The sequence below is a fragment of the Aythya fuligula genome, chromosome 14, assembly GCF_009819795.1.
Source record: "Aythya fuligula isolate bAytFul2 chromosome 14, bAytFul2.pri, whole genome shotgun sequence".
Classification (NCBI taxonomy): Eukaryota; Metazoa; Chordata; class Aves; order Anseriformes; family Anatidae; genus Aythya; species Aythya fuligula.
This window is the reverse complement of record NC_045572.1, coordinates 9011801-9039427: the sequence shown is the minus strand read 5'-3', so window position 1 is coordinate 9039427 and position 27627 is coordinate 9011801. Positions and strand designations below refer to the sequence as shown.

Genomic DNA, 27627 nt, shown 5'->3' with positions numbered 1-27627 from the left:
AAAAAATGTTCTATTATTCAGGAGCTGTGGGTGGGGAATGATCAATACGTACTTGTCCACTTGTCCTGCATTGTGATTGTTCTCTGCCCTCATCCGTGTCAATGCAGCAGCAGCTTCATCCAGTGCACAGCTGACAGAAGACGTCAGTCTTCGGAGAACCTCAGGATCTGCGAAGGCTTTACCATCGGCAGTGGACAATTTACCAATTCCTTCAGTGTACGTTCGTTCATCAGTGAGGTTAGTATGAAAGTCACACAAAAGAAATGCAAAAACACTATTTTAGATTTCAGCCACATGCACTATTAGTTGAAAAACATTTGCAAACATGCCAGAAAATCAACTACTTAAAACTGTTAATGCTTGTCTACAACCTGAACATTTAATTAACTGGAATAAAGCACTAATAAAACTGTCTTTCACAAATTAAAATACAAATTAAAATCTTGGGGAGGTAGAGGGACAGATACAGGACTACAGGGTTAAACCCACCCACAGACATATGGGAAGAACGCATTATTCCAGACTTGGATTACGGTTATCTGCATGTGAAGAAGAATTTCCCACTTTGTTCACCCAAAGTAAAGTGGATTTACCTCTGATACCTTTTTTTTTTTTTGCTTCTTTTAAGAGCGAGAAAAAGCTCTAAAAATTAGCTGAAATTCCCACTAATATAACATTCTAAACTGTATAGTTCCAGCTACAAATAAGAAATAAAGTATTTTAAGTATATTTGAAAATAATGCCCCTTCTCTACTAACATCTCCCTACACAGTAGAAACACTTGGATTCAATGAACTTTAACTTTTTTTTTTGGTGTTTTATTTTAATCATTTTCTTTCCTGCAGTACAACACAGAACACTACTGAAAGCAGCTATTTATCTCTTTCTTTTACATGGTTGTTATAAAGTCACAGTACAGCTCCGTAGTTTTACTCCACAAGTTTTATTCCATGAAGTTCATCACAGCCTTCAACAGGGTTATATTCACATATACAATTGTGAAAATAGCGTAAAGAAAAAAACAAGTCTAACAAACAAAAGTTTCACATGCTAGAGACAACAAATGGTCACTAGTTTTTAGATTCACTATCTTTACCAGTGATGAAACAGTAACTTTTCAGTTCTTAGCAGTTAAATGTAGCCAAATTAGATATAAACCTCTGGGAAAAAAAAAAAAACGCATTTCATATCTCTGGACATTTGCTATTTGGCATGTGCACACTTCCACAAGACTGACTGACACCATGTTTCCCACAACTAGCTTGCAGCTATTCCAGTATAAATCCTGAAATCACACTTGGAAAATGTCGAGTGCTGCCTTCAGACACTGTATTTCCCCAGTTTGAGAGCATCTGATTTGTTTTACATTAATGCAAGAACCAACATTAGCCACATTTTTGCGTCCTAAAACAACTTACAACAGCATATGAGATGCTTTGTCACATAACCACATAACCTTACACCACTGTTGCAGAGCCGTAAGTGCTGGCTTAGTGTTCAAACTGAGTTGCTGGGAACAGTGAAGAAATCCTATCCCATCAACTCCAGCAAGACACCATGATGGGATGCAAAAAGTACTTGGATGACTGAAATTGAGAGTACACTAAGGAGACTGATGCTGAAGGGTTGTGGCCAGCTCTGAGCACATTCCTTCCCCAGCTCCAACCCTGTCTCTAGATCACTTCAGATAATTTCAGCAGTATCAAGAAGCTGTGAAAAGGCATTGATAATGAATTACCCTCTCTGTGATACAATGAGAAATCCCAGGTAGATTCTAAGCACATCACACCTGTCTGGTTTTCAAAGACAGGCTAGCACTAGTCCTGACTAATGTCCTAATCACGATAGGAATCTCTAAATCTTCAGTCAGAAATTGCCAAAACCATGCCGAGGAGCAGTCAGACCAAAAAAAATACAGGGCTACAGACTCCTTACCCCACTTACGAGGCTGCTGGCGATGCCTCCAGCCTGTTGAGGCCATAACCTTTTTAGCCACTGCTGCTAAATATAGCGAGGCTATGAATAGCAGGACTCCAACACCACAGCTCATACCTCACGTATCAACGCACACTGAACGTGTTGGCAGTTCAAAGGGAAGCAAGTTGGGATTGCTCGGGAGCAAAAAGTCTCTGCACCCACAGCAGCGCTGCCCCACAGCGGGGTACAGCCCTTGGGGAAGCACACGGGGAACAATCCAGCACTGGTCACGCAGGGAAGTTCTTCTGCATGGCTCTGATGTCCCAAGGCAGCTCCCGGAGGAAATTACCCAAATGTTTACAGCAGCTATTTCTGGTGGCAGGGCTCACATGTGCTAACTTGGAGTATATCTGCAAGTACTGCCTAAGGAAAGAAAAGGAATTAGGAGTTCACAACACAGCACTGAGACCTCATCTGGGACTGGTGTAACCAAACCTGACCACTGCGTTAAGCAAAATGGAAGAGTACAAGAAGTCCAAAGGATTCAGAAAAATGATCCCTGAGCAAAGGCTACATTTAGTGTACATAACAGCAGTTTTCCTCTACCCAGAATGGTCTCAGGAAGGAAAACTACATACCGCTCTGCTGCTAGCAAAGGAGGTGAGAAATAAAAGCTCCAGTCAATGAACAAAAAGTTTCCTGGCTATCTGCAACTAAACTAGGTATCCAAATCATTTCAAATGATTTGGGTAGCCAGACAGACAGAATACCTAGACAGGCTGCAGAATTCACCTCTGTACGTAAGAAGGGATGAGGTGAGACAGCTGGGACAGATGTACAGGCTGCTGATCCTGGCCCTGTATGGTGGGGGGGTTACCTGCGCCTCTTCGGCTAATTCTTTGCTCATCTCAGAGCTGTAGAGCCTGGTGAGTGCCCAAGAAAAGCTGCTGGATCTCATCAGGATGAGGTACAAGCAAACAGAACCTGCACTTGGCTAGTGACTCCATTCCTAAAGTTTGTTCTTCGAAGCTTTCATACACGGGATTTCGGAAGCCAAAAGAAATAAATCATGCACAGACCTCAGCCCTGTGTCCTATGACACAAATGGGATTCAGCCACTGCAGAGCTCCTGCTCCAGAAATCTGTTTTCACGGATTACTACCAATGGTTTCCCAGGGGAATTACCACCCCACAGGTCATTGCCCCCTCCCCTTACAGGTGTTACAAAGCACACCGACAACTCACTTCACTGTTTCCTGCTTTGTTCCAAAAAAGGTGATATAATCCCAAGGACTTTCAGGTTGTAAACTGAAGCAGCCATTTATTTACACAGCCAACTCCGGCTCAACAACCCCGGTGCCACTCCTTGGTGTTAATTTCAGCTGGCAGAGGGGAGGACAATGACACAACACTGTTGTCCAAACAGAGTTCAAGGGCATCATGACTCCACAACCTGATCACTTTGTTATTACACGGTAAAACTCATCAGCAGCCAGCCACCTGAGACATCCGAGCAGACATTTGTTAGGCTGGGGATGGTACAAGGGAGTCAGACTACAAGCACTACCAAGCTGGATGCTGCTGACACCTGGCATTTATTTCCCTTTTGCAGCTTTATAGTACTATCTAAATAATAATTACCAACCAGCTCGGTGTTTACTTCTGTGATTTAGGACGACTATGCTAGAATTTTATTGCTCTAATACTCATTTTCTAATCTCTGATTTAACTTTGTGTCCATGTGATTACCACTTGTTCTCGTGTCACTCCACTAGTTGTTTCCAACACCTCACGCACACATGGACGGCAATCACGAGCTCATCATCTTCTCCCATCCTCCACTAGAAGCATCCTCAAGAGGATTCTCCATGCCTGTGATCACTTGTGTGTGAGAAAGATGAATTCAATTTTCCACGTTATTAGTTTCACTTGCACTTTCCTGAGTCACAAGAATTGCTAAGGACTTCAGAAAACGCCTGAGCTGAAACCTACGGTGTTTGACATTCTGCTTCCTGTGGCACAACGTCACACTTCCAAGAATGCAAAGCACCAGAGATGCCGTCTAGTATCTTTTTCCCCCATGGTCTGATCACTGTTGCAGGGTAAATCTATAAGGAGAAGAAGGGAGCCACTGCAGACTGATCTTTACTGAGAACAGTCCAGTTGTTGAAGATATGGCAACAGTGACAGTCTCAATGCAAAGTGAAAGGCTACCACTAGAATTATCAAGAGTATGTTGAGAAGGAAACCAAAAAGAAGTACTTTTGTTCAACTGCCACACAGAATACCAAAAGAAGTGAATTTGGAAATTAACAGGTTCGCCTGGGAGATGCAAGGCCAGCAGTGTTACATGATGGATAAGAGTAGAGCCCTTAATCCTGGTCTCTCCTGACTGGGGATAAACACTGAGCTCCTCCTCACCCAACACATCAACGTGCAGATCTCTGAGCTGAAGAAGAGAAGTACCCCAAGGGAACGGTTCTGAATTCGAGGATCTGCAAGGCCATGAGTCCCTCTACCAGGCCACAAACTACTGGATACAGAGTGCACAAATTCCAGCTGCATCCGCAAAGGATCTTTCCACCAGGTTAAACATTTCAACAGTTTAGCAGCCTCACAGAAACTGAGCTTCCCGGACAACTGCCTAGGATGTAACTGGGTTGACTCTGGAGCAACTGCACACCAAAAGGCGAGCTTTAAGGCCCCTTCCAATCCAAACCATTCTGTGATTTCACCATGAGGAATCGGAGATTAACATCATCTGAAAACTATGTACGTGTATTTTCACAATTCAAACACAGAAATTAGAAGTCATGAGCAAATCTTGAAGAACCTACAGAAATACCTCAGTCCAAAGTTGTTTTAAGTTCAGTGCAGTAAAGGCACGAGTCAGGTGATTCTCATTCTAGCAACCATTCCCCTCCCTTTCTATTTCAAGAAAGGGAACAATCTCACAGGAGCATCAGTTACTCTGTCCTTCCTAAAGCTCATATCAAGAAAAATACTGAAAAATAGTTCAGAGTTCGTAGCTCACAATTATCATCATTTAAAACATGTTAAGAAGACTGTGGTATGGAGCCCATGGTTACGTGCATCACACGACTGATGTCAACATATGCTCGGAGCAATCCCCATTGATGTTCAAAAGAGATCAACACATACTGCAAAAAGCCAGGTCTGATAGCCCTCACCAAAAACAAACAAAAAAACCCTGCTGATTCAGTGCTGATTGCCTTCCCCTCAGTCAATTCCAGCACAAGGTATGATGCAACATACACTTGAACCATAGGATCACAGAATATTAGGGATTGGAAGGGACCTTGGAAGATCACCCAGTCCAGTTCCTGCTGGAACAGGAACACCTCGATCAGGTCACACAGGAACGTGTCCAGGAGGGTCTCGAAAGTCTCCAGAGGAGACTCCACAACCCCCCTGGGCAGCCTGGCCCAGTGCTCTGCCACCCTCACTGTGAAAAAGCTTTGTCTCACATTTAAGTGGAACCTCCTACATTCAACTTGCACCCATTGCCCCTTGTCCTATCATCGGGTGTCTCCAGAGAAGAGCCTGGCTCCGTTCTCCTGACACTCACCCTTTAAATATTTATAAGCATCAATAAGGTCACCCCTCAGTCTCCTCTTCTCCAAGCTATAGACCCAGCTCCCTCAGCCTTATACCAGTGTCTGGAGTTGCTCTTGCCCAGATGCAGGACTCTACCTTTGTCCTCATTATATTTCATTAAATTTCTCCAATTTAATTCTCCAATTCTCCAGCCTGGTGAGGTCCCGCTGGATGGCAGCACAGCCTCTGGCATGTCAGCTGCTCCTCCCAGGTTTGTGTCATCAGCAAAATTGCTGACGGCGTATGGCATTCCCTCATCTAACTCATCAATGAATATATTGAACAGTACTGGTGCCAGCACTGACCCCTTGAGGGACTCCACCAGATACAGGCCTCCAACTTGACTCCGTCCCATTGACCACAACCCTCTGGCTCCTTCCCTTCAGCCAGTTCTTGTCCAGACCACACTTCCTCAGTTTAGCTGTGAGGATGCTGTGGGAGACGGCATCAGAAGCTTTACTGAAATCAAGACAGACCACATCCACTGCCTTTCCATCATCTATCCACCTGGTTATATCCTCAAAAAAGGCAATCAGGTTGGTCAAGCACGACTTCCCCTTGGTGAAGCCATGTTGACTGCCCCTAATGACTCTCTTATCCTTGATATGACTGGAGACAATGCTAAGGATAAGTTGTTCCATCACCTTTCCAGGGACAAAGGTGAGTCTGACCAGTCTATAGTTACACTGGTCCTCCTCCTTGCCCTTTTTGGAGACTGGAGTGACATTTGCTCTCCTCCAGTCCTCAAGCACCTCTCCCAGTGCACATGACTTACCAAAGGTGATGGAGATCAACCTAGCAATGACTTCCACCAGCTCCCTCAGCACCTGGGGGTGCATCCCATCGCGACCCATGGACTTATGGATGTCCAGCTTGCTTAATTGGTCCTCACCCAGCCTTCCTCACCCAAGGCAAACTCCTTTATTTCGACTTCCTCTGGGACCTCAGGGGTATGGGGCTCATCAGGACAGCCTCCGGCATCACAGACAGAGACAAAGGCCACTGAGACCAATCACCAGCTAACAGGCCAAGTTTATGATCTCAAATTTGTCACAAAATCTAACAAAACTGCAGCTCACGTGCAACCATCTGCTAGTCCCAGAAGCTTAACCAAATCTTGTGTTTTCTTAAGGTCTCGAACCACTCTTTCCACAAAGGCAAGTTGTGATGCAAATGGAGACAACTTAAAAGAAATGAAATGAAAATCAAGGTCAAGAAACATGCCTTATGTTTTAATGGTATTTGAAGAACCTGAATATGCATGGAATACAAGTAGCTGACTCTACTTTGCTTTCCAAAAAACATTTTGACTTCAATATCATACCGTAGAAGTCCTCTTACAAGACCTTTGCCCCTACGTAAATACACTAGTAGCAAATATCCTATTTGCTGTAGTATTTTTTTTTTACCTCATCTTTCACATTATTAACAATAAAGATGAAATTTGAGTAGAAACCTTCATTCAAAGTTTTTGTATTCTCAATGTCCCAACATATAAAACAACACATAGTTCTGTCACAAACTTGCTCATCACCACGCTACCCAGAAAACTTTGATTATAGCTTTTTCTCATCCTTTAAGAGAGACCTAAGCTTTTAAATATCTCAAAAATCAGGAACTAGTAAGATGCTAGCTTCTAGCATAGACATAAATACCTTAGGACAGGCTCTGGATCTTCTGTTCACTACTCCTTCCCCTCTTACAAGATCTAGACTTTGAAGGAATCTCAAAATAGAAGAGACCTCAGCAAGAGGTGATGCTCATTTCCTCAGTTCAAAACCCCTCACCTACAAGGGACTCCTGCTTACTGAACTAGATTTAATGCTTTAAGTTTTCCCAACCCAATCCTGAGATGAGAAAAGTTCAGCATTTTTGCCGGAAACCAATCGTGCAACAAGGCAAATGAAGCATCTTTCTGACAGGACATTTTATGTGAGCAGAACATCACTGGCATACTCAGTATATCTCAATTCAGGAAGCATTTAAAACACACTAAGCTTTTCCTGTCTCATGGGATGCCTCCAAATAAAAGACAGGCAAAAAGCCTTTTGGAGTTATCCCTAACCACCTCACATGTACAAGCCAAAGCCAGCCACAAACCTTCCTAATGCTTCCATTCCTCATGCTGATGCATTTTCAGAGTAACAGCATTTTTAGTACCCTGGCCTTATCTAAAGGCTTCTTCACAGCAGTAAAACCCTGCAATTAGCACTGCCATGACCTTATCCAGCCAAAAGTTTCAATCATCTTTCTATAGCATGTAGTATAACCTCTGCTTCAGGGAAGCAGTGTCTATTGCACACCTAACTCTGAGCTGATTTGTGTAGTTTAACTGAATCTGGCACTGCTGGGATGCATCTGGGACCAGCTGGGCCATCTTACCTCAGCAGGATTGTGGCCAACTAGTGCAGAGCAACTGCAAAACGTCCCTGCAGAAGGTCTCAGTCCTTCTGCTCTTTCCTCAGCCTACACCGTAGGGTTATTCAATCCAGTAACTCCCATCAATGGGCAATCCCATACAGCTACAGAAAAAAAATTCAAGCTTTCCCAAGCACGATACCTCTACAGAAGTGAGAATAATCTTCCCTATGGACGGTACTGGCAAATAGAGGATTACAGAGGATAACCTTTGGCACTAGAGGCAATCTGACAGCAGATAGACCTTGCTTAACTTGAGTAAGCCTTTGCTATCTTCCAAAACTCTTCTGCAAATAGCTCTACAGGCTTAAGAGCTCTTGTGAGAAAAGGAGCCAGTACTCGTGTCAGGAAAAATTCTTAATTACAGTGCAAATGAAACTTGAAGTTATGCCTAAGCTGAAAAAAAAAAAATCAGACAATGGCAGTGCTAATATTTAAAATCCTGGCATGTCTGAAACACGACCTCAAAAGTTACAAAAGGCTTGTAAAAGTAGACGAATTTGTCTTGATTGGGAAGGGACAGAACAAAGAGCAAGAATAAGGTAGCAAATTCCAAATCCCTTCTGAGAGAAAAGGGAACAGAGAATAAACATTTTTATTACATAATGGTGAAGTATTTAAACCACAGCTAACAAACTCCCAAAACATGTTTTCGTTTCTTTGAAATTTCTCCTTTAAAAGAAATTTTTCCTGTGTATAAAGCTTTAATGCTTTTCTAGAGGAAAAAAAGACAACACAACAAAACTTTTCTACATTTTTACAATTGGTCATTACAACACTATCGGTCCCAGGCAGGAAGTAGTAAGAATTTGATACGGTACATTTTATTTTAGTTTTGTTTTCTAAAATGCTAAAAAATTACATCAAGGCTTTGAGTCTTCTCAAAGTCAAGCATGTAACTCTCATCTTCAACAAAGAATACGAAAATCATAGTCTTATCTTAGTTCCAGTGCACTGAAACCTTACTGTACCATTAAATATCCTGTCCTAATGCACTAATTTATCCCTTATATACATTTGATACAAACTTCCGCTGCAAAACTGTATTTTTCCCTGCATCGCTATGCGCATCTACATTTCTCTCTCAGCGTGAGTTTTCAACCCTTGTAATTTTGCTAATGCCCTTTTTCGCCCATTACACAGAAGTTAAGCAAATTCTTTAGTTACCTCTTCTTCAGTTGAAATAACAGGGGATATTCTAGCATCTGGCTGCTGCCAGAAAGGCAGATGACAGTGCTCCTCCTATTCCTCTTCAGCCAGCTGTATTCAGGGCTGCATCAAAGCTGCATGGTGAGCAGGGCGAAGGAGGTGATTCTCCCCCTCTGCTCTGCTCTTGTGAGACCCCACCTGCAGTGCTGCGCCCAGCTCTAGGACCCTCAGCACTACAAGGCCACGGATGTGTCAGAACAAGTCCAGAGGAGGGACACAAAGATGATCAAGGGGCTGGTGGAGTGCTTGTTCCATGAAGACAACCTGGTCTGGTGGGAGGTGTCCCTGCCCATGGCAGGGAGGTGGGAACTACGTGATCTTTAAGGTCCCTTCCAACCCAAACCATTCTATGATGCTATTATTCTGATTTTTCCCAAGGCACTCCCACCAAGTGCAGGACACTCACATTTTGGGAAAAGGAGCTTTATGGCAGAATGGCAAGTTGAAAGTGACCAGCAAAGGGTCCAGCAAATACAACTGGAAAGAGAAGAGCCAATTGCAGAGCTAGGAACAGAAGATTCCTGCCTGACAGTAAGAGCAAATAAGCACCAAGTTACCTCAACCACAATGTTTCTGTGCTAGTTATTCAGAATGTCCAGATGGTTAGGTTTCCTAAGAGAACACGTTCATAAAAAGAAACAAATTTGGGTTTTCCAATATTTTCTCCCTATTATATCTCTATCAAAGAAGCATTCACCTGATTACAAGGTCACAAGCTACCAGATACAATCCTCAATGCCTCTGATTCTTTATAGGAACCCAGACATTTGGACACGTTCATTAGAAATATGTATGTGCATAAAGCCATGCTGATCAAGCAACCAAGCACACTTTCTTTCCTAACATATTACGCGTGGTTAGTATGGAAGCATCACATATTATTCCTACGTTACAGTCACAGATCTTTGTCATCAGCCATTTTCTGTTCTTATCAATTAGCTGCAAAATCCATCCCTGAATACAGTACGGGATGGATGCTCATACAGAGAACTAACGGTCTGCTGCTGCTTTTTGTGCACCAACTATTAGCAAGTTTTACTGTTCACAAAACTTCAATCCTTTCATCAAAAGGGTGATTCTTCCATTCTTCCTCAGCTGGAGCCTAGCCACATGTGTTCTTGCCAAGCACCACAAGTTCTTCGGTGCTGCTGAAGCCAGAACACAAAACAGAACTGAAAATTAGCTGCAGATGTTGCACGGCAATGCAGAGGTGGATGCTCCAGCAGTAATCACAGAAGGTAGGAAGTTCTCAAAGGGCAAATGACTTTCACCCATCTCACTGCAGTTAAGCATCTGGTACAAGTATCTGCCTCTTGGATCAGCTCTTGCTTTAGAGAAGCAGCTAGAATTAACACACAAGCAATAATACAGTAAGAACTTGCCACTTCTGTCAAAGTCATGATTTAAACAGCAATTCAGTGACCGAATTGCTTTGAACAAAGCAAACTAGCACAAAACCTGAATAATTTTATTCAAGTATGGCAAAGTACTCATATTTCTTCTAGCAGGTACACAAAAAAAAAAAAAACAATTATGAAAACAGACTTGTCTAGCTTAGCCTGGAGTAGCCACTTCTTTTAAAAACATCTTCGCTGGGAGAACTAAGCCTTGCAAGACATTAAGTGTACATAGATGCATTTGAATTTAGATCTAGAGGAGGAGAAAGCTTCTATTTACTCATTATGAGTTAACAGCAAAAGTACAACACCAGACCAGAAAAGAAAACAAAACAACAACAAAAGAAACTGACATCAACAGGGACTGCTGAGTGAGAACTATAATGGAAAAGAGTCAGAAAAACACAAGGAATTGCTCTAACTCTGGGACAGCTGCAACCCAGTCTAACTACAACTATTGAAAGCCGCATGTGAAGCCAGGGGTGGTACCTGCAGCAGATTTTTCCCTAGATTCCAGCTGTAAAGATCTCGTGTCAAATTAGGAATCTATACTGGAATACGTAGGAAAAAATATTCTGTATCCTACAGAAAAGTACAGTATCTTGCCAGTTTTCCCTCAGAATATAAACTGGGCTTACTGCAATATTACAGAAGTTCTGAGAGTAACTCAGGTGTTTTCTATAAACCAAGTCAGAGTAACAGCTAATTCTATCAGCTGCATAACACTTTTGTTTGGTTTTGATTTTAAAAAAAGGTCTTCTACCCAAGGCAAAGTCTCCTTTCTAACTTGTTTTTGATTGCAAATAAATTTAATCTTGCATTTTACAGGAATATTCAAAGCACGATACTAACCTTAATCCAAATGAAAAAGGACAGGATTAAGCACTAGTTTATAAACTTGTACATTACTATGGACATGAATTTGTTTTGGAGCACCTCTAAGATGAAATGGGAGGGACTGTATATTATATATTAAATTTGTATTTGATATCGTAATATATACTGCATATTCTATGTTAAATATAAGTTTATTGCTTCACTTTTGAATTTTCTGGAATGACCAAGCTGTTTTTGTTTGTGTATGTCCCGTGTCCCATTCCCCCACCCCACACATAAGTGAAAGTCTGCAGTACGCACCCAGAAAGATTTTCCATGGCAGCCAAGTCTCAATGAATTACTTGGTGCCTGAAGACCTTTCCATACCAAGCCTTCTCTTCCCTACTCAGTTTCTTCCTTCTGCTACATCTTTTCCAGGGCCACAGCATCAGCAAGTATTCAAAGAACATTTATAAACCCAAACGCTCGTCTGGTTGTACCCCATTTGACAATACCACAGCGATTAGCTAAGAGAAAACGTCAACGACAAGCTGAATTGTTTGCCTGGATTTGTTTAGCTTTTAAATGGACCCACTCAAATGGCAGACTCAGCACATCTGCCCTAGAGACAGTCACCTGCTCGTGTCCCTTCAGTGAAGCGTAAGTGCAACCCATGCATACCAGCACACTCAGCTGGATTGCGATGACAGTATACAGCACTGAATGACCATACAAGAATTAGTATCAACTAGTGAGTGACCCAGCAAGAATCAAAGGAGCTGGGCTCCAAATTGAGAGTTCTGGGCATCAATTCTGATGCACCGTATTTCTAGGAAGCATCCAGACTGGGGACTGAGGAAAAAAAAAGATTGCTAGGGGCTTTAAAAGTACTTTAAAGCCCTAAGTCACTCTTGGAGGAATTTATTCTATGAGATTGTAGTGCTTACAATACTAACCTATAAAGCTATAAAGGCAGCAGCCTTATTAATGATCCAGGAGCAAAAAAACATCATGAACTGTAAGAAAGATTGGTTTTGTGTTTTTGCAGAGATGTTACATTGTTTAGGAGGAAGGAATGTGGTATTGAGATGTGCCTGCAGTGATAGGAAAGCTTACCTTGTAAAAACGCAGACAACCACCTTAGTGCAATTAGGGGAAAAACCCTAGTATTTCCTCACTGCATGTTTAACAGCTGCTTGCCTCCAAGAATCTTAAGTATACACCTCAGAACTAAGACTACTGCTGAAACACGGAAAGACAGAACTTAGAAATAATATTGTCCACTGTGAGAGGTTAAATGCCAAAGGAAAAAAAAAACAAAAAAAAAACACGTCCCATACTCAACTTGATGAAAAGAATAAAACTCATTTGTACTGTAGAAGGTTCACAGAATTCCTATTCTTTACTGCTGCCGTTCCATGCTAAATATTACACCTTATCTACCTCAGGGCTTCTGACTTTTGGGAAAAAAAAAAAAAGATACTTTGCAGACACCTTCACCTATTTGGTGGCAGAAGGTGAAAACAATGGAATTACTTTCTGATCTTTAAGTAACCTACGGCTTATGGAGGAAAAGGATCATCGCCCTCTGGAGACTAACAGCAGGACACGATCTCAGCACAATCAAAATGCAGGAACAGACCTCAAATAACCTGTAAAGGCTATTTATAGACAAATATCCTACTTGAACCCCAAATTTGCAGCATTCAGTGAAAAACTGAGTCCAAATGGACCGTAAACGCTTTCCTTAATCAAAAAATAGCTCTGGTTCACTATGCAATTCAGCAATGGGGGGGAGAGTGTACTGTCAGTAAATAAAAGAGCATTCTGAAAATAGTATCTCTAGAAACGCTACAGTAGGTTAGAGTAGAAAACCACCAAAATCAGGATTCAGAAAGAACACTGAATTTATTTTACCATGACCTAACTTTAAGAAAGCACACACCCACCTACCCTGAATGCGTTAGAAAAAAACCTCTACAAGAAAAGTCCAGGGAATTCATCCCATTATGTTTTTAATTCCTATGGATATCCTCTTAAAATTAAAAAAAAAAATCAATAAAAAAATGAAGAGGAAGGCAACAATGCTGTCAAGAGATGCTCTTTCACCTAGGTCTGGATCTCTAACAAATTCAGACAGTTCTGCTTCATCAGATGGAGGTTTTTGTCCATCAGAGGTCACAGAATCAAACACACAGCATCACAACGAGCAAGCTTTACTGTGTTTGTTTGGAGCACAGTGTTAAGAAAAGTTGTAATAAGCATGAATCCCATCTGATGGGATTACAGATGAAGTTGTTTCAAATGACAGAAAGATTCAGCAGATTAAGATTCTAGTAAAGCAAACTTCTTCCATCATTTCCCTCCAGATTTTTGTTCTTATCTGTACAAGAAACTAAAAGTTGTTCTTCCTTGTATTCTATCTTTACCTACAATCTAGGAAGATCAGGCACTCGATATGCTCACTGTAGCAGAAGGCTATTAGCCAAAAGCATGGCCACAAGGACATTTTTCATCTTCTCATTCCCACCTACCCTTTTCCCTGTAGAAGCTTCTAAAGCATGGTGCTTGCTTGCTCTGGCAAAGCAAGACAAAACCAACTAGAAGTCAGGCCAGGCTGATCAGTCTATTCTCTCCAGCTGTGTCCTTCCTCTGTTACTCAAAAGCCGTATAGTTCTTTGAAAGCAATGATAGAACTTCAGAACTAATGATTCTGAGTCAAGGTGTTCTTCTCAAAGGACATATTCAAACAGAAATAACAAATACATGTAAGCATACAGAAATAATCAGCTGCACAAATACAGAATAGCTTGTTCAGGTAAGTTTTCAGAAGAGTACTGGTAGATTTATTCAAGGTCAAATTCAATCTGTAAATCAACATTTCCCCCTGCAAAGAGACAGTCAACAAAATGTGACAGATAAACAAACGCACATCTTGCAGGACAGATGAAGTAATACTCCTACTCTCTATGAATCAATAGAGCTCAGCTTCAGTGATGTTACTAAACTGGGGCGACAAGCCCTGAAGAACACAGATCACATACGGAGACTCCAGAGAACAAGAACAGAAAAGTCAAGCTGGAATGAAAATGAATTCAACTCTAGATATGGTGCGTAAAGCAAGAAGCTAAAGCAATTGCACAAAAAAACAGATGCTTTACTAGGACAACCTCCTTCCTCTTCCTCATGAAGTCCTTCCAAAGCAGGTTAGTGTTTCCTTGACCCCCGAGTTACATATTTTAGCACGTAAGATTAGAAGTTTTTTCTAAGTATCAGTCCTCAGTCTTAAGGGCTACAACTGGCTCAGCATGCCGGGAGCTTCCAGTGCTGGCAATGGTTTGTCTAACCAGTTCTTAAAGCTACCTGTCAGGAACGGCACAGACACGGCTGAGGTTGCCTGGGGAAAAGGAAGAGAAGGAGATAAAACTACATTTGAGATTTCTTCCAGCCCTATTATTAAGTTTTAAGAAGCTGTGCAAAACATGAGTAAAAGGTAATGGCTAAACAAGAAGTTAACATTGGTGTTGTAGAGATAACGCTTTGTTACACGGGTGGAAAAAAGCCTTTACAGAACTGCACTGTTTCCACAGCAAGTAGTTTCCTGATGGATAAAACAAGAATAATTAATTAAAAATGCATTACAGAAATTTAAGTGTATTGGTATGTGTCTAATCTTCAAATATTTAAATACTTCATATTCATAAATATTATTAAAAGAAGCATGTAAAGAATGTTTCAGCAAGTTTAGGATAAAAAGCTACCTATTAGAAACAGTATTGACAAAAGTGTGCAAGATGCTTAACATACTACAGCTTGCTATAAATAAAGAGATGTAAACTCTCTACTTTCAAAATAAAGTCTTCAGAATTTCAAATAGGAAATGAAAGTGCTCAGGTCCTATTTCAAAAAAAAAAAAAAAGACCTCTTGATCACATAAGAAGAACCAAGAATGAGTGGTAATATTTTTTTTTATGTATTTTTAGTTTTTCATTAGTCTCATGAAAAATAGTCTAGCTTTCTAGATATAAGCAAAATTTGATCATTTACACTAGGCATATTTTATCATATTTTTTACTAGAAACTAGTATGTACTGTGATTACTCCCTAAATATAAAAAAGCAGGATTTTGTCAAAGGTGACTTACCAGTTGAAAAGAGAATCAGATGTATCTGCTACACCACAGTAACACAATATTTAGTTCAGCTACAAAACTGATAGAACAACATGTTGTAAGTACACCAAGAAGAGGTCAGTTTATTCTTTGCAAGTCTCCTGAGCCACTTGTCAAAGTGCAGAGAGCAGAAGGTTTAAGCAACTCTTAGCAAGGTATCAGGTAGCCTTGTTTCAGATGTACTTGTTACATCTCACAGCCTACTGCCATGCCGCCCCAGAATGGGTGGCTTCACACTCAGACTACCATGAGCCTGACTTACCAGTCTGTCTTGTGTGATTAAGTGGCTAGCACTAATTATTTCAATCACAGTTCATCATTAAGTTCCAGAAAGTCAAAAAAAAAAAAAAAAAAAATCTTACTGGGGAGATTCGGATCCTATTTCTGCACAGAAAACAGTCATACCCACAGACTTTATCCTGCCTGTGTAACCGAGTTACTTATAAACACATCTTCTTGCAGGAGATACAAGCAAGAGACAGGCTTTTCAGCCAGGCTTTTCCCACCTTCTCACTCCTTTCCCCCTGTGCTGATGCACTTGGGGAGAAGAGTTATGTTTTGATGAACTCCAACTTGTAGGCACAGTAACTGCTTCACTTCATACCATTACTGTCAGTGCTCCTCTCTTACACAGGCATCACAAAAAGAATCATATCACAGAATGGCCTGGGTTGGAAAGGACCTTAAAGATCATCTAGTTTCGACCCCCCTGCTCTGGGCAGGGTTGCCAAGCACTAGAGCAGGCTGCCCAGAGCTGCATCCAGCTTGACCTTGAATGCCTCCAGGGATGGGGCATCCACAACCTCTCTGGGCAACCTGTGCCAGTGCCTCACCACCCTCTGAGTGAAAAACTTTCTCCTGATTTCCAACCTCAATCTCCCATCTTAGTTTAAAACTGTTCCCCTTTGTCCTATCACTATTGAGACACGGAAACAAGCACATAAACGGAACAGGACACAGCAGAAATACACCACGCACAACTAAGACACATTCTGGTATAAGATATTTGGAGCAGCAGCAATATTTACCAGCTTTTCAGCCTCAAGGAACCTGTGGTTTGAGCTAGTGTTCTTTTTCTTCCTGCACGTGGTTAATATCACATCGCCACGTAACCATCTTGCACGTGGTATTGCTCAGCACTATCTTTATTTACATAACATTTACATAACTATCTTTATTTATATAACAAGCATAAAACTCAAGATGACCAAAATAGAGTTTTTTTGTTTTCATATACTGCTTCAATATACTGCCAGCAGAGTACCTGGTCCCAAGAGCCCCCCCAGCCCTGTGCAGGGCACCAGCTCCGCAGCGCAGGCCGCAGTACTGCACACCGAGCTCCGAGCCACCTGCTGTAGCACAAAGCCCCTTTACCCCACTCCTTTAGTACCTTTACCCTCCCATGAAGCCTGAACACGGTATTTCCACTTCCATTAGTGAAGGAAGCATGGACGTCCTAGGCTAGGATTCCCACTGAGTACTGGCTGAGCTCCATTTCCATCCCGTGTTAAGCAGGACTGTCAACACAGCACCAGCTCTTTTCTCCAGCCCGAACCGTCCCCACTTTCAATCTTGGGCTGAGGCTACTTCAAGCACTGATATAACAAGACGCCCTCAAAATAATGCCAACTGGAAAAAGCTTTTAACCAGAAATATCCCCGTATTAGAACAGGAGAGTGAAGGATTTTGCCTCGCAGATGAATCCAACTCGCATAAAAAACAAGACAGAAGTAAAACAGGAGAGAGAAGTGAATAAAAATGCATCTACGAGCTCAAATAAAAAATATTAAAAAGAGAATTGTGCAAGTTGCATACAGTACAGGCATAAAACACTAGTTGATTAACAGTAACCACTTATATATAGCAGTAACCTAAAAAGATTGAACAGTGCCCTGGCCAGTGTTCTTCAACTTCACCAGTTAAAGGTTTTCACTCATTATCTTGACTCTTCCCACCACCACATCCCGCAAGGAAAAGTTAAAATCTTGGAATCTCCTTTGTCAAATAAAAGAAATTCCAAAAACCTAACATTCAGATCAAATATGGTAACATAACTGTCTGACACCCAGAAGCATCAACTGAAGTGTTAAAATTAAACTGTTCTTCACAGCAAAATCCAACTAAGAATCCAACACCATGAAGTCAATACAGTTCAAAACACTTTCCAATATGGAAGTTAATGTTTCTAAGCACAACAGTAGACTTGATTTTTTCTAATCTAAATGACTAATAGATTAGAAAAATATTTCAGTCATGCAAAACCTTAGCAAAATTTCATATTAATAATTACATGCACAAAACTCAGTTTATACAACTTAATCAAAAGCACAACACATCTGCGAGTTTCACATACCATATATTCCTTCCCATTCTGAGTCTTTAGATGGTGAAGAAAGAAAATGAGCAAGTCACTGTAATGTGTCAGTATCTCAAAGGGCAGAAGTATTCCAGTTACAAAGCACTAGTGATTTTAATAGTAGCACAGCCCTGATTTCTACAGAAACCCATAGAACGAAGCCCATTGAGGCCATCTTGATGAGAACTGTTTCATTTGTTTGATACATATACCATGATGATTTAACACAAGTATTTCAGATCAAAGCAAGTCAGGGTGAAGTCTTTCTTTAAAAATAAACAACAAAACGGTTGCTTGGACTAAAGAAAGGCTTTTGCCATGTTGAAGAAGCCTAAACACACTCCAAATTTGTTACTGCTATAATTTAACAATAATACAGCTTCACCTTTGCTCCAATCCCAGCAATCCCCTCTTAGATTCCTCCAATAAGGGCCCACTTTTTCTTTTAAAAAAAAAAAAAAAAAAAAACCTGACACAAACCTAGAAGGGCGTTCATTACATACCACAAGTACAGATGTGCAGTCATTAAATTGATAAACAGAATCACCCATGTTTTCTGCAGCCCCCAAATTCTAAAATTTGGAGTGAAGCTTGCATCACCCTTTAGAGTTTAAGTTTCTAATGCATGAGATGCTCACCTGTATCTAAAAACCAGAGGTAAGTTACTCATCAACTCTAAGAAAAGAAATACCAGATCCAAATATGAATCTTTTTATCATAAATGGATCAAAATATTTACCTAGCCCAGTCTCCAACACTCTCCAAAGGGTGTCTCTGATGCAGGATGAAAGCAAGCCATGAAACTTTTGAATTGTTCATTTAGACCACATACGCACTCCCCAGTAGTGCTGGATCACAAGTCTACTTTGTTGCATTCAAGCCCTCTAATGTTGGGTGATTTTTATTTATTTTACATCAGCTTTACTGTAAGAAGTGCCATCAGTGAATAATGAATGGTTTCGCTCACATCACAAAAAGCACGTGGAGTGGGTAAATACAGAGCTACATAAAGAGACACACTGGGAAGCATTTAATTTTACTGCTGTTGAATCTAACTCTACCCTCTCAGTTTATCCTAAAGTGGGCAGATTTGATCTGGGCCCATTCTTATTCTGACCTGTGTTCTCTATTTCCACTAAGCAGGTGATCAGATCCCCTTTTTGCTGTCCCCAGTTCCAGAACATACAACCTGCCCAGTCTCCAGCACAGCAGCGTGCTACCTGATACTCAGACAGCGCCACTGGCACTCCAGTTTGTGCCCACTGCCTCTTTTAAAGGCATGCTTGTTGTAGTAACAGACACTTGGTCAAAGAGAAATGATTTTTTTTAACATTTATTTGAACAGAGTTACACTACATTTGATCTTTCTAAAGTCTCAAACACCCAACTTCATTTATTTGCTGGTCTCCAGCCACCTTTTAGTCTTATTTACATCCTTTTCTGTTGAAATACACCTCCACTCTGTGAACATAATAATGGACTACTCACATCTGTTTCATTAACCCTTGGCTGAAGATGGCTCCTCTCTAAAATACCGTGATCTTCCTCACAGGTCTCTTCATGAATCATAGTAGGATTTCTGAAGAAGTCACTCACAAAATGGTGCAAGCCATCTTCCTGCACAAGCCTATGATATGCCCTAAGCAGACTTTTATGCACAATTCTTATGTCAGAAGTACCAATGTACCTGCAGATAAGACTTAAGACTTATTCCTAGTGCTGCCTGCATGGTTACTGCCAAGGAGTGCACGTGTCAGGTAGACACTGAGCTGGCAAGGAGCAGTCCGTTTTCTGTCTCCTTTAATACAACACATAGCGTGCTAACGCAACTCCTCCCTATATAAATATTCAACAGGAATAAAAAGTACTCTTAACTCTACCAAAAAAAAAAAAAAAAAAAAGAAAAACCTTTGCCGCTTTCTTCTACATCTGTTTTTTGATGCTTCATTGTCCAAGTGCTTCAAGATTCCAACTGATTGTAACCATGCTCACAAGACCTGCTGTTAAGCACGCAGTACCCAAGCTGTTTCCTCAAGCTCTAAAACAATTCAGCAGCATTCTATATCGTTTCCCAGAAAACTCACCATAACCACACTGGAACACTATGAAAAAGGTGCTTTAACTGCAGGGATTAACACTGGCATTTTACAACTTTGTGGTATTCCATATTTCAGGTGTTGAAAGCATCAAACAAGCATCCAAGACTTTTATTTGACCACGTGCTTCAACCAATACATCTTTCCTTTTTAAAAAAAAAAAAAAACACAACAACAAACCACCTGTACTCCCCTAAAGAGCCCTGTGCTACAGAAGTAAATCATTTTCCCTTCCTGATGCCTATAAAAGAAGGGGCCAGAACATGGAACAGCTGTAACCTGCCAAACCTTCCCCAGCTCTTTGGAGAGGAGTTTGTCCTTGTAAGAACATGTGCTGAGGGACCCACTGAAGAATCTGCCAATAGCAGCAAGAGCTCTGGTCCCCTCTGAGGTACCAGGAAGGATTAGAGCACGTAAAGGACTCACACACAAGCATTATACCCATTCATTCAAAGCTCATCCTCCAACAGCCAACTATTGTCTCAAAATAAATAAATAAATAAATAAATAATTTAATAGGTAGCCTTATTGAAGATCCACAAAAGAACCACAGTTCTTTAGAGCTGGGATGTTATTTTAGGAAACCAACATTACCTTAATTAACAGTGGACCTGAATGTTTCTAGTGCAGAACATGAACCCAGCATCCAAATACTAAGAATCAATTCAATTACAGTCTGAAAAAAATGAGATGTCTCAAAACAGCAGCGTTCTCTTTCAATTTCTCTTTCCATAGGTTAATTTAGTTATAAATCCCTTTTTTACTACTAGGGGTCAAAACTGATGAGACTTTGCTTGAAACAAGCAACAAACTCGGCTTGTTTAGGATAGCTTCCCAAACAACAGGATTCGGTTCTTTTTCTGAAGATCAGAACAAGTCACTTATGACCTTCATACTTCTGCTTCAGAACAGTGAAGTGTCTCAGACTTCAGAATGTAAAGCAAGTTTGTTGGGTTTATTTGTCAAAAAATACAATCACTTGAATTTGTTTAAAGGTAGTTTTTCATTAACAAAGTGATTGTGCTTTGCTTAAACAGACTACAGGAGCCTGGTTGTCATAAATAAAGCTAATTAGCCAGGTTTTCAGAGGGCCTAGCAAATGCATTGAATCTAGCATGGTCTGCACGCGTGTATGTATGTATATTTAGTGTGTACATGTGTATATCTACTACTCTGTTGAAGTGGAGAGGGGCATGGCCATAACACTACAAATTCTAAGACTGTACCCACTCAGCATCTGAGAACATAAAATATTTTAAGTCATCCTGAAAACAGAAATGGAATCAAAAACTAAACTGTGAAAAAAAAAAATCCAGCACTACATCATGATGGGTAATGATGATATGTAGAAATACTCGTAAGCAGTCCAGCTAAACTCAGATCACTACACCTTCACATGCAGGTCTAAGGGCTCACAAATCAAAACAGCTGATAAAAAATAAAAATTAATTTAAAAAAAAAAAAAAAGAACAGAATGGTTGAAGAAAACTCTGCATATGTAATCTGAAAAAGAATATTTCATCTGGCTGCAGTTGCTAGAACTAACTTTCCAGAACGAATAACCAACGTGCTCACGTGAGATGTGAGCATTAAGGGATTTGGGAACAGTAAGCAGAACGAGTTTTGCAAGTCATTAAATCCTAAGGACACAGCCTGAACCCGGCATGTGAAAAATACTACGAAATCTGAGACATGAAGCACACGACTGACTGTACTGCGGGTTGCGAGTTAAGATCAAGCCTCCTGCAGGAGGGGGTAAATCACAACAAAGGAAGCCGAGCTGCCCTGCAAACCACATCAGACAAGCTGTAGCCTAACTGCTTGTTCCAGCAGCAGTGCTGCCATCTACTTTTTGCAAGCTATACTTAACGCTGGGGAATGAAATGTGACTAAAACATGACTAACAGGAGAAATCACCTTTATTGCCAAACTGCCAAACAATGCAAAAATCACAGCATTAGGTCATTTTGTTCCCATGATGGAAACCTAAACAAGCTCATTTAAGGCTAGAAAGGGTGTTTTCAGTCAAGCCAGTCAGATGAGTGTGAACCCCCCAATGAAGCTATTTAGAAGCTCTCCCAGAAAGACAAGCTTATTTTTTAGTCACCTTCAATTTAAGTCTTATCAATAAGCCACCAGATTCTCAGTGTTTCCTTTGGATATTTTTATCATTTAGATATTTTTTTTAACCAATGATATTTCTAGTATTTGAATTTACAGTGGGAAAGACAACTACGCCTTAACTAGGGAACTTTCTCCCAAGCATTTTCAATCTTTCAACCACAAAAATTAATCAAGAGGCATTAATTTCATCCGATCTTTTTAGAGGAGATGGAGCCAACAAACAAAAGCCCTCCAACAGGCTGGTTCTTCTTTCCAGATTCCGCTCTGTCCATTTTCTACATCTCCACTCCAAGCACAAGAGGAAATCAAAGCATAGGAATCTCAGATTAAAAACAAATTAGCTAATCCAGAGGACAAGTGGCAAACTGCTATTTAGAAACCTGAAGAAAGCATTCTCACAGACATTATAAGCAGCAATGGTACATCCTAGATTTATTATATACTGTGAACTCATTTCAAACACTGCAAACCTAGATGGAAACACATACCTCAGAGACCAGTACCTCATAACACTAGCCATCAGACATCTTCACTGACAATTTATAAGGCTAGCAATAGGCTTTTGGCCACATCGGTCATTAGGTACCTGAGAAGAACTGCAACAGATCCAACTATTTAAATTTGGGATTTCAGAGAACTCCAGATACATTCTATCTTTCCTGCAAAGCAAAGTTTGGTCCCCAAGAACTACATTCATTTAGATTAAATTCAGAGATCCATCATTAATTAAGATGCTGCAATTTTCTGCTGACAAAAGCTGTACTTTTTTTGTTTGTTTGTTTTTAACATTCAAAATGCAAAGAAACCAAAATAAGTCCCCTGCCCCCTTTCACAGAACATCTCAGGTTGGGAGGGACCTTAAAGATCATCTTGTTCCAATCCCCCTGCCATGGGCACAGATGCCATCCTCTAGATCAGGTTGCCCAGGGCCTCATCCAACCTTGTCTTGAACACCACCAGGGTTGGGGCATCCACAGGTTCTCTGGGCAACCTGTTCCAGCACCTCACCACCCTCTGACCGAATAATTTCCTCCTAGTATCTAATCTAAATCTCCCCTCTTTCGGTTTAAAACCGTTCCCCTTGTCCTATCATTATCTAACTCTAACCAAGGAAAAAGTTGCTTTCCGTCTTTTTTATAAGTCCTCTTTAGTCCCCTTTAAGTATTGAAAAGTTGCAATAAGGTCTCCCCTCAGCCTTCTTCAGGCTGAATCTTCCCCCATCTCTCAGTCTTTCCTCGTATTAGAGGTGCTCCAGCTCTCTGATCCAACTTCCTGGCCCTCCTCTGCACTCCCTCTAACAGACCCACTTCTTTCTCGTGCTGGGGGCCCCAGACCTGGATGCAGGACTGCAAGTGAGGCCTCATATGGGCAGAGCAGATGGGGACCATCACCTCCCTCCACCTGCTGGCCCCTCCTCTGTTGATGCAGCCCAGGTTGCAGTTGGCCTTCTGGGCTGCAAGCACACACTGCTGACTTATGTCAAGGCTTTCACCCACCAGAACCCCCAGGTCTTTCTCTGCCGGGCTGCTCTCCATGAGTTTTCTTCCAGTCTGTCCTCATGGCTGGGATTGCCCCAACCTAGGTGCAGCACCTTGCACTTGGCCTTGTGGAACCTCTTTAGGTTCATGCAGGCCCACTTCTCAAACTTTGCTTCCTCAGATCAAAATTCTCCTTTAAGACCATAGATAGCTTAACACCTACAAATATATTTTATCTACCCCTAAAGGGTGTTCAAAGCTAATGCCTGAAAACTCCAACTTCAGCACAAGACTACTAGTCTCAGTATGCACTCAGTGATCAAACTATTTTTTTTTCAAAGCAGGGTGTTTTTTCCTTGGAACTTTGAAAAAGATGTGATTTCCTATTTCATTGCAAGTATCTGAGCCACAAAATTTACAAAACCTTAATTAGTCAAGCTTTCACCATAAAACTAACAAATGTGGTGGCACCGTGTTTATCTAGTCTGGTTCTGTAACGGAAGCAATAAGTATGCATTTTCCAACAGCCATATCTCAAAACTACAGAACAGAAAAAGATTTTTATGCAAGTCAAAATAGAAACTAGTATTTCACCTGGGAATTTCATAGATTGGAATCATAGAATGGCTTGGGTTGGAAGGGATCTTAAAGATCATCTAGTTCCAACCCCCCTGCCATAGGCAGGAATTTCCGAAGTACTGAATTAATAATTATATATTGACAAAAGCAGCATAAAAATATGATTTTAGCATGTCTACTTCCTTCCATCCTTTCCCCTGTAACTCTCCCTCTGGTAACTTGTAATCTTCCCTGATCAATGAAATACCACTTACTTCAAACAAACTTTTCTAACCTTATGCTCACAGAAACAGTGAGCTAAGCAACCCTCGACACCCATAAGAACTATGAGCTTATTGCTATTCTCAGCTCCTCATCATCACAGTAAACTTCCAGACTCATGAACACTTTACTAGGGTCAAAATTTACAGGTTGCCAGATCTGTGTGCAAGTTGGTTTCAGAAAAAAAATAAATACATAAAGTACCTGCTGCCTCCAGTAAGGCTTCTAGTCTTGCTTGTGTTTCTGGATCCACAGTTCTCAAGTCTGCACCTTCTGCAGCACTCGATAAGAACAACTCCGATGTGGTTTTAAGTACTGGGTTATCAAGATCTTCTTGGTCCAAAATAAACGATTCAACCTGTTTGTGAAATCAAAAAAAAACGGTTTTACAATTTTTGACATTTTATAATAAACGTAAAATATTATAAAATCCAAGGAATAACTTAGCTGTACTATCATGGTAATGGCTTAACTGTACAGATTATTGGACAGAACCTTAGAAGTGATTTGATCAACTCACTGAAAAAGTAGCTGATGAAATCACAAAAGAAAAAACTCAGCACGAGAAGCAGCACATCAACAGTTTAATTAACAAGAGCTGAAGCTACAGCAAGGGCCGCTCAGATTAAACACCAGAAAAATGTTATGGATGTTTGCACTGTTAACCACCAGAATGGACTGCTACAAGAGGCTGGAGCACCTCTGTCACCAGGGGTCTGCCTACCTTGTTACCAAAAACCAAAAGCAGCTATCAGGTTCAGCCATACCGAAGTTGTTACTACCTGAGAGCCAGGGAGGGACTGAAAGATTTCCTAAAGCATTTTTCAGTTCCCTTTTGAAAGGGACTTCAGCTAATGCAGCGCAGGGATTTTGTTTGTTTTGAGTAGAAAAAAAGACAGCCAACTACAACTCAAACCACAACATCTGTTCCCGCACCGACACTTCAAACCTGCCATCAGTGTTTCCTAGACAAGAACAGATCGGTAGGACAATTAAGCAAGCAGGTATTCCAACTAAGTAGCAATAATGCTGTCCCACCACTGGTCCACGTCATCTCAAAACACAAGCTCACGGAATTACTCAACACAACACACTGTGCTTTAAGGACAGCTTGCCAGAATAAACAAGGAGGATACCTGACTCATACGCTAATGAGAGCACAACTACATTTCAGAATCTGCCTCAAGTTCAGGCATAACTCCCTCTATCCTCAGCAATATTTTAAAATGAAGACACGGACCCTATCTCAATCAGAAATTACCCGCTCAAGGCTACTGGTGCCTTCAGTATCCCTTAGAAATGAGACAAATTTCTGTCCTTTCTAACTTCACGTCCCAACCTCATTTTTGTTTCTCTTATTTTCCCCTAATTTTCCCATGCCGGTGGTAACCTACCACCATAGTCAGTAAAATCACACGCCACCTTAATGCTCCAAAAATCCAGATCAGGCCATCTACAAATTAATTGAAGTGCCCTACTGCATGAAGGATGCTGTGGGTCTAGAGAGCTACATGTAACACTGCCCTCAAAAGCAACTGTTAATTTCTTTTTGCTATGTGAACGTTTTTAACTTTTTCCCCTAGCCTCCAATGCAATCATCATTAGTCCAGTGAAATGCAACATTAACACAGGAGTACAATGAATTGTATTCATGGGAGAAGGGGGGGAAGAGTAGCCTTCAGGAATACAGATCACCAGTTCCTCATCTCAGGGGATCTGCCTAATATTGGCTAACTTAAAGGCATTGTACCTCGCGTGCCAACACACGAACATTCAAGGTAAGACAGCAGGCTATGACTCAGGGCTTTAAGCAGCACGACTTCTAGTTCAGTCCAAACGAGATACAACAGCCCTAAAACTAAAGGGTATTGTTTCACTGTGAGAAAGAGCTGAGAGTTACAAAAGCAGAGAAGCAGTGACCTGAACCAGGGGTGCGCACTTTTACTACAAACAAAGAAGGGCTGATGACACACAGCAAAAGGTATTCGTACGCCAGGACTCCCCTCCGCAGAACTCAACTTTCAGTTTCTGTTCAGTTTAAGGACTCCTTGCTGGCGTAAGGGCTGACGCAAAGATAACTTGGGGAGAAGCTGACGCCTGCATACAGGAGTGCTTCAGGGTACTTCATTATTCTCTGGTTTTGATTTTTCTTTTTCCCATGTTTAACAATGTATATATTTGTGTTGTGGCTACAAAGAGCGTGAAAATCCACAACCTGGTTAAGCAACTGTGCCACTGCCGATCTTTCAAAATGGGTTTCAATGAACTTCCAAGTCAGAACAAGCGATGGTTCTGTACATGGACAGAGTTTCTCCACTCAGGCACGGCTACAGAGGATGCACAGCTGGATACTTCATCACTATCAGCAGAGCAAGAAACAACCTCAACTTGTGAATGACAGTGACCTGTAATGGTTACATCACCACCACCAAATGGCACCAAATATATCCAACAAATTTTAAATTTAAATAAACAGGGGAAAAATAATAATAAAAAAAAAAAAAAACACCACCACCACCACACAAATTCCAGGAAGACTTCACATAACGCTTGTATTGCAAAATTTAGGTATCTTGCTTTACCCTGATGAGATCTGTAGGCAAACTGTTAGTCCCTGGTCACTGCACTATTTGGGGATTATTTTTTGAGCTGCTTTGGCCAGCAGTGGTTGATAAGCATCTTATTTGGAAAGACTCATTAGGAATACATGGATTCAACATGTCAGCCTAATTCCCAAAATACTCACAGCTAGCAATAATTCCCAATCAAAAACTCCAAAAGGCATCGCAAGCTGCTAGCTGGCTGGGACCTGAGGACAGGGCCCTGAACATCAGGGCAATCCACCGTACTGTGATCCTCCACATCCAGCCAGAGCACTGATGGAGCTTTCCTGAAGCCCTGCCAAAGACTGCAGCGATCTCACAGCTCTGCAGATCCAGTTACACTCCTGGTGGCTCACTCGGTAACAGCCACATTCACAGATCTTCGGACTGAAGTACATCAGTATTTATACCTTAATACCACGATAGAGTTCACCTCAGGTCAGGGGCACACACAGGCAACTTCTCAAGAACGAACATCCAAAATAACACCAGCAATTCTTATAAAATTGGCAATGACCTATAGGATTGGGATTAGATTTCTCATACCAAATCTAAGCTGATTTACGCTACACTGAACTTACTTT

The 27627-nt window shown here is 41.1% G+C and overlaps 1 protein-coding gene across 6 annotated transcripts in view; it reads right to left on the bottom strand.

Annotated features, from left to right (window-relative positions):
- The window catches only part of LOC116494673 (ankyrin repeat and KH domain-containing protein 1-like), a 112971-nt gene that overhangs the window by 73820 nt on the left and 11524 nt on the right, over positions 1–27627 (bottom strand). For 5 of the 6 annotated variants that reach the window (XM_032196649.1, XM_032196650.1, XM_032196651.1 and 2 more), the window contains exon 1: positions 53–165. In XM_032196649.1, the coding sequence (XP_032052540.1) occupies positions 53–93 (41 nt within the window). In that variant the 5' untranslated portion in view covers positions 94–165. Of the gene's footprint in view, positions 1–52; positions 210–24644; positions 24799–27627 lie in introns of those variants that run through there. The other variant, XM_032196654.1, reaches the window with a different exon arrangement.